The sequence below is a fragment of the Aulonocara stuartgranti genome (assembly GCF_965226115.1).
Source record: "Aulonocara stuartgranti genome assembly, chromosome: 8".
NCBI lineage: Eukaryota > Metazoa > Chordata > Actinopteri > Cichliformes > Cichlidae > Aulonocara > Aulonocara stuartgranti.
In genome coordinates this window covers 10,124,876-10,140,198 of record NC_138959.1, presented here as the reverse complement: position 1 = coordinate 10,140,198, position 15,323 = coordinate 10,124,876, and the positions used below count along the sequence as shown (strand labels likewise).

Below are 15,323 nucleotides of genomic sequence, written 5' to 3'. Positions count from 1 at the left end.
GTGTGTGCATGCGCAGGGGCGGGTGTATGTGTGGCTGTTAGTTATGTTATGTGTGATATAACAGGCCAACCACCTTCTTTTTTTCCTCAAGTTAATGAGGGTTCATTTGCATTTTAGCCAGGAGCTTCTCTCCCTTTCCCCATCCTCCTTTCCCTCTTTCTTGCCCCCCCCCCCAGCCCCACTCTCACTTTACTAAACCCCTCTCTGTTCACACTTAAATTCACTCACTTATTCTGACATGCACGCACACACACGCACACTGTCTCTCTCTTTCCCTCCTTCTCGGCTCATCAGTATTCATGACGCCTTCCTCTCTTCCTGTTCTCTTGTTTTTGCCTTGGCTCAAACCGTCTCCCACAGAAACAGGGAGAGTGAAAAGGGGAGAGAAGGCAAAGGAGGAATGGAGTGGAGAGATATAAGAAGAAGGGAAGAAGGAGGAGAGATAAAGACACAGAGGCATGGAGAGTGTGTTTAGCTGTGTATGTAATTGGCCAATAAAAAATAGGGTCCTCAGAGGTAAACAGTTTAGCAGTCGGGGATTGGCCCCAGCAGGAAGCAGGGAGAGAAGATTATGAATATGCAAATGAGTATGCAAAAGACATTAAAGCAGGTTCACCTGAGCTTGTTACATTATGACTCCAGGGTCTGAGATGTCAGTGACGATGGCTAACACATTCAACACCATGCATTCTGATTGAACCGGATAATAGGGCCAGCCAACCAGCTGCGGCTATTTTTACATACTCCTCTCAAAGGCGGAGGGAGTGATGATGAATTAAGAGTGGAAAGCGATGGGATAATTTTGTAGAAAGGTTTTCAACATGTATTGGCGGGGGAACCAGCAAAAGTATAACCACGCAGTAACATACTTTGTCATGTTTAAATCTGATTCATTCAGCATCAGATTGCCTTTCCCTCCACCCACCTTATGTGTTTTTTCCTTGTCAATCATCCTCCTTTTTTCTCTTTCTACCCACCTCACCCTCCTCTGTCGTCATCTCTCTCTTCCTTCTCCATATCTCTTTTTCTTTCTCTCTCTGTGGATCATGTGCAGATGCAACTATCCTGTCGTACGACGGCAGTAAGTTTATGAAGGTGCAGTTGCCTGTGGTGATGCACACCGAGGCGGAGGACGTCTCGCTGCGCTTTCGCTCCCAGCGGGCCTATGGCGTTCTCATGGCAACCACTTCCCGTAATTCCGCAGATACCCTTCGTTTGGAGCTGGATGGGGCCCGTGTCCGACTTACTGTCAACCTAGGTACACAGATGCTCACAAACACATAGAATCTCAAGCATTACTTTAATTACCTGTCATGGGAATGCAGCTGATACTGGCCTCTTGGTAATTTCTTGCATAGAAATGTCATTAACTGTTGATTAATAACTTTTTGTCCCGGTAAACTCAAAGGAGCCCTATTATGCTTTTCTTATTTTCTGTCATATATACATATATACTGTTGCAATGGCCAAAATTTAGTGCTCACCGTTACTCTAGTGTGAGCACAGAAGCCCTACCTGACTGCTTTTGTTTGTGAGGGGCAGCCAATCAAAAGAAAGTTTTTTTGAAGAGAAGGAGAAGAGAGTTAAAATGAATTGTTTTGGGAAATGGGTAAACCGGGGACTGTGCAAAAGTTGAGTATTAGATAAAGGAACACAAATTTGAAATATGAATCATGCAGAACTCATTCACTACCTAGAGTAATGGAAAAGTAGAGCACCAGAGTCCGAGGCTAAAAATATATAGCTGGAAATGAGCATGAGATGTCCCTTTTAAATTAGAATTCTCAGTAATTCCAATAAATATTTCAGCTAATTTTGCTGCAAGTATGCACAAGAGATGGATTTCACTGCTTCAGCAGATATGTTGCACAGATTACATGCACACATGCAAATATAAACAGCTAAAGGTTATTGGTTTTGTGTTGAACAGAGGGTCAAGCCTCAAGCTGCATTCTCTGCTCACTCCCAGCAGACCTGTGCATCCCCAACACCTTCAACAAACAACACAAACGCACACACACATGAATACTTTGCACATTTCGCAGCCTGAGATAACTGCTAAGCACTTTTTCAGCCTCATTTTTTCCACAGCCACACACTTTCACATGAATTCATTTACATGCTAACACACACATCCTTACAGAGGGGTGCATGTGTTGGTCTCTGGTTGTCTGCAGCCACGTCTTTTCTGTGGTTGACGCCACTCGACACACCAAGGCATCATGGGGTTTTTTTTTAAAAAAAGGTACAGGGGCTGAATCTTCCAACCATTTACGGAGATTCGCGCTCTGGATAGGCGACAAAAATTATGGGATGTGTTCAGAGTCGTTAGACAAAACTGACACACATAACCCATCACAGTCTACCCACGCTTTTTATTGGTGACTGAAGCTGTCGCTCAGGCCAGAGCAGCCAATGACCACACCAGTCATGCTGTGACACACCGCTCTCTTTATTGTGCTCAAGGTAAAAATCCATCAGTCTTTATTCAGATTTTTCCTTTTATTGGCTACAAAATAAAAATCGAAGAAACTGCATTTGCTGCACATTGTCCAGGTCCAGCTTGTGGTCCTGTGACAAACGAGCGGCGTGTGTTTTCTCAGCATTGTGTGCGTGTTTGTATATGTATGCAGGGTGTGTCGATGTGTGCATCCCCAGGGCGTGGAGAGTATGTGTATGTGTGCAGCATTAACCCTCTGCTCTGCTCTCCCTCCAGACTGTATCAGGATAAACTGTACAGCCAGTAAGTGATCCTCCATCTCACCTAACTCCCCCCCCCCCTTTCCTCTACCTCCTCAGAACGTGTGCGCGCCGTTGTGTGTATGTGCTTTTATAAATGTGTGTGGCTGTTTTTCACTCTGTGTATCATGTCAGTTCATTTAATCTTCTTTCAACATATTTTTGTACCATTTGTCTGTGTGTATGTGTGTGTGTGTGTGCATGTGTGTATGTGTTTGACGGGGGAGGTGCACATATGCGTGCGATGTTCAGCTACACTGCAGGAGAGGTGCGATTTTTGCTGAGGGCCAGGGTTTTCCAGGTCGGCCATTTTAGCAAAGAGGGATCGATGGCAGAGAGAGAGAATGAGAGAGGATGGTGGGGGTTGAAGGAAGGAGAAAATAAAAGAACAAGGAGAAGAAGAAACCCGGGCATGAGGTGTTTAAGTAAAATTAGGTGTGCTGATAAATAAGAGGTACGGAAGTAGAGAGTGGAAGCTGGTGGATGAATACAACTTAGAGCTTCAGGGTAATTACTTCTCCTTCATGCCGGAGACAAAAGACGTGTTATCCCTCTGTTTCTCTCTGTCGCACCTTCATCCCGACGTCTGTCGGGTTGTTTTCTTTGTTTGCTTGTTGTTTCTTTCTAAACTGTACATGAGGGATTTTTGGGTAGTGTTTCATTTAGTGGGTTTTGGCGTGTGTGCTTGTGTGAGTGCCTTTGCATTCTGTAGTCTTTTCATTGCCCATCTGTGTGTCTGTGTGTGTGTGTGTGTTTTCTTTAGTGTGTGTTCCTGTTCATGCTTCTGTGAGTGGAGCTGAATCCCTGATGAAGTTTAATTCCCTCACGTGGAGTTTCTCTCTGTCACGACCACAGAGAAAGCAGGAGAGTGAGAGAGAGCGAAAGAAGCGGATGCTCTGTGACGGCAAAGAGGTGGTGAAATGGACGACTGCTGTTGCCATAGAAACCCTACTAGCCACACAGCACTGTTGCTATTCCGCATGTCTGCTGGCCAATTTTAGACCAGTTGTCTCAATGAACATTTCAGTAGGCAGCCACTTTTCTGGCACACCGTGTGCATACAATAAATTATACATATGATATTCAAGGGGGAAGGGGGGAAATGTATTTAACAGGCAGGCGCCAGTGAAATAGTCCACTCAGCAGTCAAATAAAAGCCTCGGCATGGGAGAGATTTGAGGCGTATCCTTCAGAAAAGCCATTTGTTATTTGGAGCTATTGAAATATGAAACACTTTTTTTTGTTTTGTTTTCATTGTCCTGCTTTTATAATGTCTCGCATGTCATTTGGCTTGAATTATGTTTTCCAAGCAACAATCAGCCTCCCTTGTGTTTTTTTTGTTTGAGTCATTTCTCATCTTTTGCTTTAACCTCACAGGCTGTTTGCTGACCGCCACAGCCTTCACTAGTAACTCACTGAATGGCTTTTTAACGCTGACCCAGAATAGGTGTGTGTGTGTTAGTGATGGGATTTCCGGCTCTTTTTAGAGACCCGGCTCTTTCGGTTCGGCTCACTAAAAAGAGCCGGCTCTTTCGGCTCCGAACCGGCTCTTCAGATTGTTTTGTTGCTTTAATTAATTTATTATTAACAATAATATAAAATTATGCACAAAAGGAATTACTAACGTAAAAACAAGTGGTTTTATTTATATATGTTTATATATAAATATATGCGGTGGCCCCTAGAGACAAAACACGTACAAACTCCAAAACACATTTCTAGCATGAACTGAACTTCCAAAGCAGAGCTACTAGATCACTTAAATTACACAATTGAAAGCATGTGTGTATTGTTTGTGTATTTATACACAGGCACTCATATATATATTCAAATAATTTAAAAAAAAGTTCATTTACCTGTTATTACCACACACCAAATCCGGTTGTTGGTACTTGCTGGCTTGTGTAGCCACAAGATAACAAAGGCTCAACACTGCGCCCGGCATCCTGGAGCACTTCTGTTGTCTTTTGTACGTGTTTTGAGTTTTTATGTGCTTCTGAGTTTTTATATGCTTCTGAGTTTTTACGTGCTTCGGAGTTTGTATGTGTTTTTACGTGTTTTGGAGTTTGTACGTGTTTTTACGTGTTTTGGAGTTTGTACATGCTTCAGAGTTCGTACGTGATTTGAAGTTTGTATGTGCTTTGTCTCTAGGGGCCACCGTAAATATACTTTTATTTATTCACTCCACATAAAATGTAATAAATAAATCATATAATACAAAAATCAACTATTCACATTTCAAGTTTTAACTATTTAAATTTTCAGCTCTTTCCTTTCACAAATTTAAAGTGAAAAGAACACAAAACACTGCAAACCACAACACAATTAAATATAAATTATAATATGAAAACTAAAAGAACATGCATATTCTCTGATATATGGACCTGCATGAATAAACTTTCTCAATCCTTTATCATCTGCAACCGAAAATAGTTGTGGATGATTACTATACCTTTCTAATGTTGTTGTCCCTGCCTCTCTTTCTCTCTCTCTGGCTCTGTTCCTGTGCTACTGAGTGTAACTACCGCCCCTCCCCCCTCTGCCCAGCGTAAAGCACAAGGCTCGCGTGCAGAGTGAAGCGGAAAAAAAGTGCGAGAGAGAGGCTGAGAGAAAGAAAAAAAAAAAAAACCCACGTGACGGCTCGCGATAAGGAGCCGGCTCGCGTCGTTCACGTCAAAGAGCCGGCTCTAAGAGCCATTTCGTTCGCGAACGACCCATCACTAGTGTGTGTGTGTGTGGGTGTGGGTGCATTTGTCTCTCCCTCCCAGGTTAACACAGATCACTGCTTCACTGAGTATTCAGTTACTACTCAAAAAAGTCCACGCATACACACATGATAAACTCGCACATACATGCACATACTCTTTCCCTCACTCAGTGCAAGGCAATGATCCATGGTAACAGGATGAGATGCTCATGCCCAGAGCACAGCTGAGTCTCCTCAGGGGAACCCTCTGTGCTCTCCGAGTCCACCAACACACTCTTTTAGCTTCACAATTGCACACACACACATTTCACACCACATCCATTTTGATTGACTTAATTATGATTACGTGTCGGCAGCCTGTACATCTACATTTCTTTACCTCTCTACCTGTGTTCATATGTGTGTGTGACTGTGTGGGACCGTATGTGTGTGCCTCCGTGATTGATGTCGGCATGCTTGACATTTTCTGCAGCAGAATTCGTTCGGGTCAGTTTGCTTCTCACCTCCCCCGTCATTACCGCCTATAGGTCACTGTAAGCAGACTCTCAAAGCAAGTAGAGGGAAGGGGAGTATGTGTAAGTGTATGCCTGTGTGTGTTGGGAGGTAGTGGGAGTTGCGCTCAAGGTTGGTGGGGTGCTTGTAAAGAGTAGAAGCAAGGGGACACTGAGGATTGGGGAACAGTCAGCCTGTCAAATGTGTGCAGTCAACTATGTGAAGATATGAGCTGGTAGATGAGCAAAGAGAGAGAGAGACATCACGAGAGGACAGCTCAGCTTCTTTCATTCTGCAGCACATCAGCACCTTGGAGAGCACGCTGATGTTCCGCTGTGTGTCTAGTGCCACCATGAGGCTGACTGCAGCATTGCATAAGCAAATCTCCTACATTCAGGCACCTGAACAAGTATAAGTGTGGAGGCGAGAGGGCTGTTGGGTGGTCAAGGGGGTCTGAATTTGCTGTCTGTGCATGTGTGGGTTGTAGGAGAACGTCATGGCGGTGCGATCTGTCCACAGATGGATTGTCTCAGCGTGGGCCTGTTGTGACTCACAGTCTCCAGTCTTAGACACCCCCAACATCCATTTATGTTAATCCTTCTGTCTGTCTGTGTCACGTCATCTGTCTCTCTTGTAAATCTGCAAAGAAGCCTGTCTGTCTATATGTCTGTTTGTCTGGAAAGAGTGCGTTAACACTGAGGTGTTTGTCTCCCCAGGGTATGAATGGCTCCTTCCCCTGCTACTATTAGCCTCCATTTTCTCAGTTTCTGTCCTTAATTTTTTACTCAAACTATCTGGCTCTCTTCTTCTCCTTCTTCTGGTTCTTTCTCTGTATCTGTTTCTCTTTCTGTCTCTCTCCTCATCTTTATGCAATATGTTAATGGTGCTCTGGGCTATGTGTAGGTAAAGGCCCAGAGACCATCTTTGCTGGGTCAAACCTCAATGATAATGAGTGGCACACGGTGAGGGTAGTCCGGCGTGGCAAGAGCCTCAAACTCACCGTGGACGACCTGCAGCCTGCTGAAGGTAACCACAGCAGCCTGACTTATTTTTTGTTTTCTCCCCATAAAATGACACTTTTTCCAGGTCTTAAGTTGGAGTGTAGACATCCACTTGAATTCTGTGTTGAACATTAAGCGGTTTATTTCTTTTTTAGAGAGCATCTGTGCCTGAAAGCAATCATACTGAATTGTGATTGTGGTCATGATAGTGTCTACTTTAGTATTAGTCTGTCTTTTATTCATAGTGAGGATGTTGAATAAATAATATTTTTAGTTTTAGTGTTGAACAGTTCCACCTGAAACCCACCTTTCCAAAGCCCTCACCTTTTAAGTTTACCCCGCCACCAGGTCAGATGGCGGGTGACCACACCCAGCTGGAGTTCCATAATGTGGAGACGGGCATTGTGACTGAGAAACGCTTCATGCCTGCCGTGCCCTCCAATTTCATCGGCCACCTTCAGGGCCTGACGCTGAACGGCATGCCCTACATTGACCTGTGCAAGAACGGCGACATTGACTACTGCGAGCTCAATGCTGTTATCGGTTATAAGAGCATTGTGGCCGACCCCGTCACCTTCCGATCCCGCTCCAGTTTTGTCACCCTGCCCACGCTGCAGGCCTATTACTCCATGCATCTCTTCATGCAGTTCAAGACGACGTCCCCAGACGGTCTTATCCTCTTCAACAGAGGAGACGGCAATGACTTCATAGTGGTAGAGCTGGTTAAAGGGTGAGCTGGACAATAAGTTGTGTGTGATTTACCTTAAGTCAGTCATCGTCAAATAAAATATAAAATATTACTCATAAAAGGCAGTTTTACTTGTTCATGTTAATGTTTGTCCTGCAGAAATTTATAATTTACTATTAAGATCATCCTTGATGAACAAAAAAATAAAAATTTCTTGACTTTAAGGTTGAAATGGGCTGTTAAGTGTACGATATGAAAAATGCACAAGTCACGCAGCTCTTTTTTTATTCTTGTAATTAAGCTTCTAAAAGACAGATAATAATGCCCCGGAGCGGATGACCCTGTGTTGTTCTTCATCACAAGTACGATTAATTTCCCTTTTCACTTCTCAGTTATTTAATCCCCTCCCCTCTCTTTTTCTTTTTCCTTCTCTAGCTACCTTCACTACATCTCTGACTTGGGAAACGGAGCACACCTCATTAAGGGCAACTCTAACAGTCCTCTTAATGACAACCACTGGCACAACGTGCACATATCCAGAGACACTAACAATCTCCACACAGTCAAGATTGACACCAAAGTCACCACACAGACCACCATGGGTGCCAAGAACCTTGACCTAAAGGGTACGCAAAAATAAAGGCATTCAAAGTTAGATACAGAAGCTGACACGAGATAAATCTTAATTATCTGCATTATTAATGAGACCGTATACTGTAATACGCGCACCTCTTTTTGTTTTAAACACAAACTAGCTGTTTTTTGTGGAGGTTGTGTGCCAGACTACTTCTGAGTCAATGAAGTTGGAGGTGTTGTTACCTTGAGCAGAACGAGACTAGCCGTATCTCCCTGTTTCCAGCCTTTGTAGTAAACAAAGTTCAGTCAGACAGCTCACGTTTAAACTGATTTGTTACAGCAGCAGCATGCAGCTTGGCAGACACTCTCTGAGCTCATCACTCCATTGAATATGTTAAATATAAAATTGGGAAGTGATGAGTAAACATCCCCCCGGAGTCTACAGGTGGATGCTGGGATGGTGAAGGGATTGCAAACAGCAGACAGTGATGTAGGGCAGTAGTGGCACTGACATGTCAGAGGGAAAGGTAAGAAATTTTGTAGCTTAAATAGACTACCAAATTGGGAGGGTGTGTTTGGTATATGATGTGAGGAGAGTTATGTTTCGTGTACATGAGGCAGCGCAGATCCAGTAGTCTGCCCGAACCAGCTTCTGGAGGTAGCTACTTATTACCATACAGATATGAGAGTAGTGTCTTTTATTATTCTAACTCTAATTAAGAAAGCAATTAAACAGTTTTATAAAAAAAAAATTAAAGGGTAAAAACATGCAAAAACAATTAACCTAGTGTAATTTATCAAGCTAAATTAAATTGGTACTATATATAACTAACTGACTAACTGAAGATATTTGGCTGAGCTCACTGAACTTGTGACAACACTGCTATGTGATTAGATCAATTAGTTGATAAAGTAATTTATAATTTATTGCAATTAAATTATTGATACAGTCATGCAAAACTAGACAGTTCATGTTTGCTTTGTGAAGCTGCCATTCACTATATTGCTCCTCGACAGGTGATCTGTACATCGGGGGCGTTTCCAAAGAGATGTACCGAGACCTGCCTAAGCTTGTCCACTCCCGTGAGGGATTTCAGGGTTGCTTAGCAACAGTCGATCTAAACGGACGGCTCCCGGACCTTTTGGCTGATGCCTTGGCAACCATGGGACAAGTGGAGAGGGGCTGTGAAGGTGAGGTGCAGACAAAACGGCAGATCTGCTCCTGCCCCGTGTCCCAACTGCTTTTTCTTTCAGTTTTCATTTAAATCATGCTCTCTGTTATTAGCATAACCCACTAACCCAGCTCCTGGCCTGTTAGATGTAAACTTTACTCTCTTTCTTTTCATCTCCTCCTCAGTCTTTCTGCACATTGTGTTTTCTCTCTCTGATCCACTCTTTCAGTAGTTCACAGGCATCTGTGTGCATTGACTAACCATCTAACTTAATTTGCTTGTTTGCTTTTTTGTTTGGCTGACAAAAGTTACATTGATGAAAGCTGACTTGCAAGGTATATCGCTTTGTGCGAGCATGTAAGAGACACTTGTGTGTGTGTGATGCTGAGGAAATGTGTGTGCGCGTGTGTGTGTGTGTGTGTGCGTGCGCGCGCGTGTGTGTGCGTGTGTTTAAAACTACCCAGTGGTGTCCAGTGTTGTGTGGATCCCAGTGATCCAGAGTCAAAGGTCAGAGGAGACCTATCCTCTCCTAGCCACCGTAGTGATTTCATCACAGTAGCAACATTACCACTGCTTGACTTGAGTTGACCACAGCTCCACCACCTTGCAGCATGCTCTCTAACCTCTCTCCTACTGACTCCTAACCTCAACTTCAATACTCCATTTGTGAATCATTTCACACTCTTTCCTCCTTGCCTTGTGTTGAGGGCAACGAAGGAGAGCTAAGTTTAGCACTTTGACATTCTCCTCCTCCTGAGTCGTTTAGCATGAAGCAGGGAGAGAATGGTGACCGACTGCTCAAGGAAGAGTATTGAGATGAAGGCCTTTAAACATAACTCTGCTCTCTTATGTTTAATTTCCCCTCCTGTCCTCGCCCCATTCATTTAACCTCACCACCTGCATGCTCTCCACATTTGGCTCTTTTCACTGAATAACACACTTTAGGTTCATTCGTGTTTATACTGGATCCTGTTAGTGTAAAGCTAAAGAATGGGAGCCTTTCCACAACATCCTAGTCTGACTAATACTACTAATAATAATGTCATTGCAGCACAAAAAGCCTATTCAACCATTTGAAACTGCAAAGTTTTTCAAGGAAATGCAGTTTAAAAATAACCACACTGTACTCTAATAATGTTGTAAACACATTGGGCTCCACACAAAACCAAATCCATGTGTCTTTTTCTATTTCCCTAACTTTTGCACCCTTCCACCCAACCACATCTGTCACTGCAGGACCCAGCACTACCTGCCAAGAAGACTCCTGCTCAAATCAGGGAGTTTGTTTGCAGCAGTGGGAGGGCTTCACCTGTGACTGCAGCATGACTTCATACGCCGGGCCACTGTGCAACGATGGTGAGTCTTTGCTTTTATGGTCTTTCCCAGGCCCAGGGGGGATTACAGTTTTTTTTGTGGTGCAGACAGCTCAAGTGTAGAGGTTGTTATCTGCTGTATTCAAAGTAGATACCAACTTGAAAAACGTTATCTACCAGCATTTGGATCATGCTGGTTTCATCATGCATTTGCCTTTTGTTAGCAGGTTTGTTATCTGATTTAACCGAGTTAGGTGAATCACAGCGGCTGACTCTCTAAACTGCAAGAAATAAACCTAATCAAATCTTCACTGTGGTGCAGAACTGCAGATGTGAAAATGCTGCAGTCGAATGATTTGCTTTGAAACACCAAATCACAGCATCATCTTGTGCCTTTTTTCTCAGCCTCCACAGGAGGGCACTGTCAACTGTTGATTTTGATATTGTAAAAAAATACCAATCCCTCAACTGGCTGTTCTATAGCGTGTCTATGTGTAACATTAGATTAAAAATGTCTCCATGCTCTCTAGCTTTAAACATTAATTCATCCTCCAGAACCTTAGAAGAGAGATATATGTTGGTTTTAAGTCACCCTATGAGTCAAACAATTATATGATTTGTTATTTGGTTGAGTCACTTATACAGTCAGCCTCCTGCAGTAATGGTGATAAGTAATTTGGGAAACAGCCTGGAGAAGGACTTGTCAGAATAGAAAAGGCCAGTCAGCTGTGACATTTTAAGTTTTTTGTTATTATTTTCCAATATGCTCCTTGTGTTTAAAAGATTTACCAAAACATAGATTTACCAGCTGGAGTGGTCGAACTGTGATGGCAGATAACACCATCACAACACACAGATTTACCTGTAATTACATTTTTTTTTATCTGTGTCGACCAGCTGGAACCACTTATATCTTTGCCCGTGATGGAGGCTTGGTGATTTACACATGGCCCCCTAATGAGCGTCCCAGCACCAGGGCTGACCGGCTTGCCCTCGGGTTCAGCACTCAACAGAAACATGCCATTCTGCTTCGGGTGGACAGCGCATCCGGCCTGGGAGACTACCTTCAGCTGCAGATAGTAAGTACAACAATTTGTCAAGGTTTATGTGATTTATCATTCTCATGTAGTATTTCTTGTTTGTATTCATTTAGTCAGCTATTGCTACAGTAACAACACTTGTAATTAGAACTGTGTGCATTCAATATCTATTAACAGTATTCACTCTTCATCATAATACGATGGTCCACCACTCCAAATGACACATGTAATTATGGCAAAACCTTTACAGATTGTGTATTTTCCTTGTTTAAACCAAAAAGACTTGTTATGAATTCTCATAAGGAAATTATATCGCACTATGAAAGAGTTGAACACGTTTATTCCTCCCTTCCAGTAACAGAAGCTATTTGTTTATTGATTCCGGGCTGCATAATTACATTAATTGATTTTTAGTGTAAAAATTAGTGATCATGCATAAAATGGACCTAATATACTAATTTCCAGCTCCTTATTTATATTATAGAAGGTTTCTATGAAGTACCTCAGTTCAGCCAACAATCTGGTAATGTTCTCTCTTTAAGTCAACTTTCTTCTGATTGGCTCTCTCACAAACAGAAGGTTTGGAGAGCCACCTGTCCGAGATGACTATATCAGGGATATCCCCCATAAAAGTAGAAACAACTGTCTTTAGCTGAGCAGTATGAAGCTTTAGCTTTGGGATCATGAGGATTCCTTGTTCATAGCCTGACTTCATTATTTGAAACTTAAGCCATGTTTATGACCGTGAACTATTGTAGCAGTATGTATAGGACAGAAAATAAGACAAAGCACAACATGTTCTCTTAAAATGATAATTAAGTATAAATTAAGGCCAACAAAACTGCATTCAGCTGTGTATTTTACTGAGGGTCTTGGTGCCCTCAGTGATCAACCTTGTCCCAGCAAGCTCTCATAAACTTTCACTTGTACAGTCATAACAGACACATGGACATTATTAAACATCCCAGCATTGGGTACTTGACAAGTGGTGAGCAATACCTCCTAAAATAAATTCTCACATTTATCTCTACAATGGTTGATAACACCTTCACAAGATTTCACATCCTCATAATCGAGCTTTTATTTGTTGCACGGTAAAATATCAGAAAATCGTGAAATATCACAGAGCAGTTTCAGTTTGAAGCATTTGTTTGCTCAAATAGGACTATGAAAATAGCACTGTTACGATCATTAAAATAAGCCATCAACGATTGCTATAGCTGTTATTTTATGTCATCATTGGTATAGTTTACAATATAAAACAACCTTATTTTGGCAGGAAACTGATGTCATCCTCGAGACCAAGGATCTCAAAGTTATTTTAACATTGAGGACCACATATGGCTCATGTCGATTTTAACTAGGCTTTATGTTAGTGTAAATAACTTTAATTACACATTTAAGCCCTGAGGTATCTTAATATAAAAAAAAGAGGTGCAACAGTATGTCTCAATCTTTCTACAGGATAAAGAAATTCAGCTGTAGTAAATGGAAGGATGTGGAAAGTTGGAAAGGTTTCGTTAATTTACAAAAAAGTTATCTTTTTTAACTCCTGACTCATTGTAAAAACAAGCAAAAAAACAAAACATAAATTATTGTAGTCAATAGTTAAAAAAACAGGAAATTTTCTGTCATTTAATTGTCAATCTGTTACTATAGTATAAATGTCCGTGGTCTTAATCATTAGGAAAAAGTGTGAAACTTATGAAAATACAGTTAAAAGTCCAAAATGTATATCCTCCTCCAAAACTGTTCACTGGGCCGGATTGGAGTTTTTCCCTGGCCATTATGTGTGACAATTCTGTCTAGACTATGACTGGAATGCAAAAGACTGATTCCTTTACTGATCCAAGATGAAGTTGGAAAACAGCATAACTTGTCACTAACCTGAGCAGATTTTGATCCAGGTTCAAAGGGCATCTACCCAAAGCCCAGCTCTATCTCAGCATTGATTAAATAGTTTTATCATTCTGAGTAAACAATTGAAGTTATTTGAATCAGTTGCAGCTGCTGGTTAAGCAGGCATGGGCCAAGTACTTAAATTCACCATACTTAAGACAGCGTTGGTTTTCATTGTCCACCCCTTTGTTTGTCTGCTTTCAACTTTTGGTTTTTGGTGAAACTTATCAGGTCCTTTTACACCATTTAATACACAAATACGTGGTCACACACACTCTGCTGTGCATACCCAAAAGACATGAAACTGGTAATATCCTGACCTTTACACATCTGATAAAATGTTGTCATACCTCTCCTCCTCCTCAGGACAAAGGCAACATTAGAGTAGTGTTTAATGTCGGCACTGACGATATCAACATCGAGGAGAGCTCCAAGTTTGTCAACGACGGGAAGTACCACGTAATTCGGTTCACCCGCAGTGGTGGCAATGCGACCCTCCAGCTGGACGACCTGCCGGTCATAGAGCGTTATCCCTCAGGTAGGCCCTGCCCCGCACGTATAGGCCCAACCCTCTGACTCATCACACCACTGCCTGTCCTGGGGGCAGCGCCAGCTATACTTTATTCCAATTCAACTCACTTTCTAATCAGTGTTTTCTTTCAATGTTTATATTCAAACACTGAGGTTGAGACATATAATTGCAGCTTTGTTTTATGTTATTGTGTTTGAAATGAAATATGTGTGATCTGACATGAAACATGACTTTTTAAACCATAAAATGAGGTCGTTTTTACAATAGCTTGTATACTAGCCAGCTATGTTATGTTAGGCCTGTTAAATAGTGTTAAAGGTAATTTATGAAAATATTCAATACAGTTGTTTTTTCTCACCATAAAAGAAAATAATAACAGCTGGTGCATTTTTGGTCAAATAATAATTTAAAAACATGTCATATTTGGAGATAAATGTTTAACTAGAGTAAAAAATAAGAAAAAGAAAAAAGTGTATTTTGTTGAGTATAGTATTTGTTTTTATATTTGTTGGGTTTTATATTTAAAGTGGTAATCTTAGTTAGTAGTCTTTAACACAATGAGGCTTTAGGTAGCTCATAGCCAAAATGCTAAATGCTAGTTGTTGTGAGGTGTGTGTGAGTATGTAACACTAAACTCAGTCAGTCATATAGGCAGTATGTGACAGCTGTAACATTATTTCCCTGTGCTCTTGCAGATGTTAACCCCTGAAATGTCTCTTTAAATTAAACCCAATGAACAGAGAGTAAGAGTCCGCTCAGTGGAAACGTAGTGAATTCAGCTCTTCTTCTCTTCAAGCTGACCTTAACACAGTGACATGCCAACAATGAGCAGACCATTACTTTCTTTTCATTGCTGTTCTTTTTGTATCCAGCTCCTGTACCAAGTTTGGATGTGCGTAATTACTACTGTGTTTTCATCTCTAAATTAAAGGCAACATTGATAACGAGCGCCTGGCCATCGCCAGACAGCGAATCCCCTATCGGCTCGGTCGAGTAGTTGACGATTGGCTACTCGACAAAGGTAAAAACCCTGATTAAAATTCCTTAAAACTTTCAGCTTAAAAAATACAATTTGAAGACAGTTGACTTATTGTGCACCATCAACTAACATCTAAAAATCTAAATCCATAACTAAGTATTTAAAAGTTGGGCAGCTGTAGTGTG

The 15,323-nt window shown here is 41.7% G+C and overlaps 1 protein-coding gene across 15 annotated transcripts in view; it reads left to right on the top strand.

The window, feature by feature from the left end:
- The window catches only part of nrxn1a (neurexin 1a), a 68,090-nt gene that overhangs the window by 40,881 nt on the left and 11,886 nt on the right, over positions 1-15,323 (top strand). For 5 of the 15 annotated variants that reach the window (XM_082544261.1, XM_082544259.1, XM_082544255.1 and 2 more), the window contains 11 exons: positions 1,055-1,258; positions 2,717-2,743; positions 6,842-6,964; positions 7,288-7,669; positions 8,063-8,253; positions 9,221-9,394; positions 9,684-9,710; positions 10,612-10,731; positions 11,586-11,767; positions 13,994-14,165; positions 15,091-15,180. In XM_082544261.1, coding sequence (XP_082400387.1) covers positions 1,055-1,258; positions 2,717-2,743; positions 6,842-6,964; positions 7,288-7,669; positions 8,063-8,253; positions 9,221-9,394; positions 9,684-9,710; positions 10,612-10,731; positions 11,586-11,767; positions 13,994-14,165; positions 15,091-15,180 — 1,692 coding nt within the window. The remainder of the gene's footprint in view (positions 1-1,054; positions 1,259-2,716; positions 2,744-6,841; positions 6,965-7,287; positions 7,670-8,062; positions 8,254-9,220; positions 9,395-9,683; positions 9,711-10,611; positions 10,732-11,585; positions 11,768-13,993; positions 14,166-15,090; positions 15,181-15,323) is intronic. The other 10 variants (XM_082544254.1, XM_082544249.1, XM_082544252.1 and 7 more) reach the window with 5 other exon arrangements.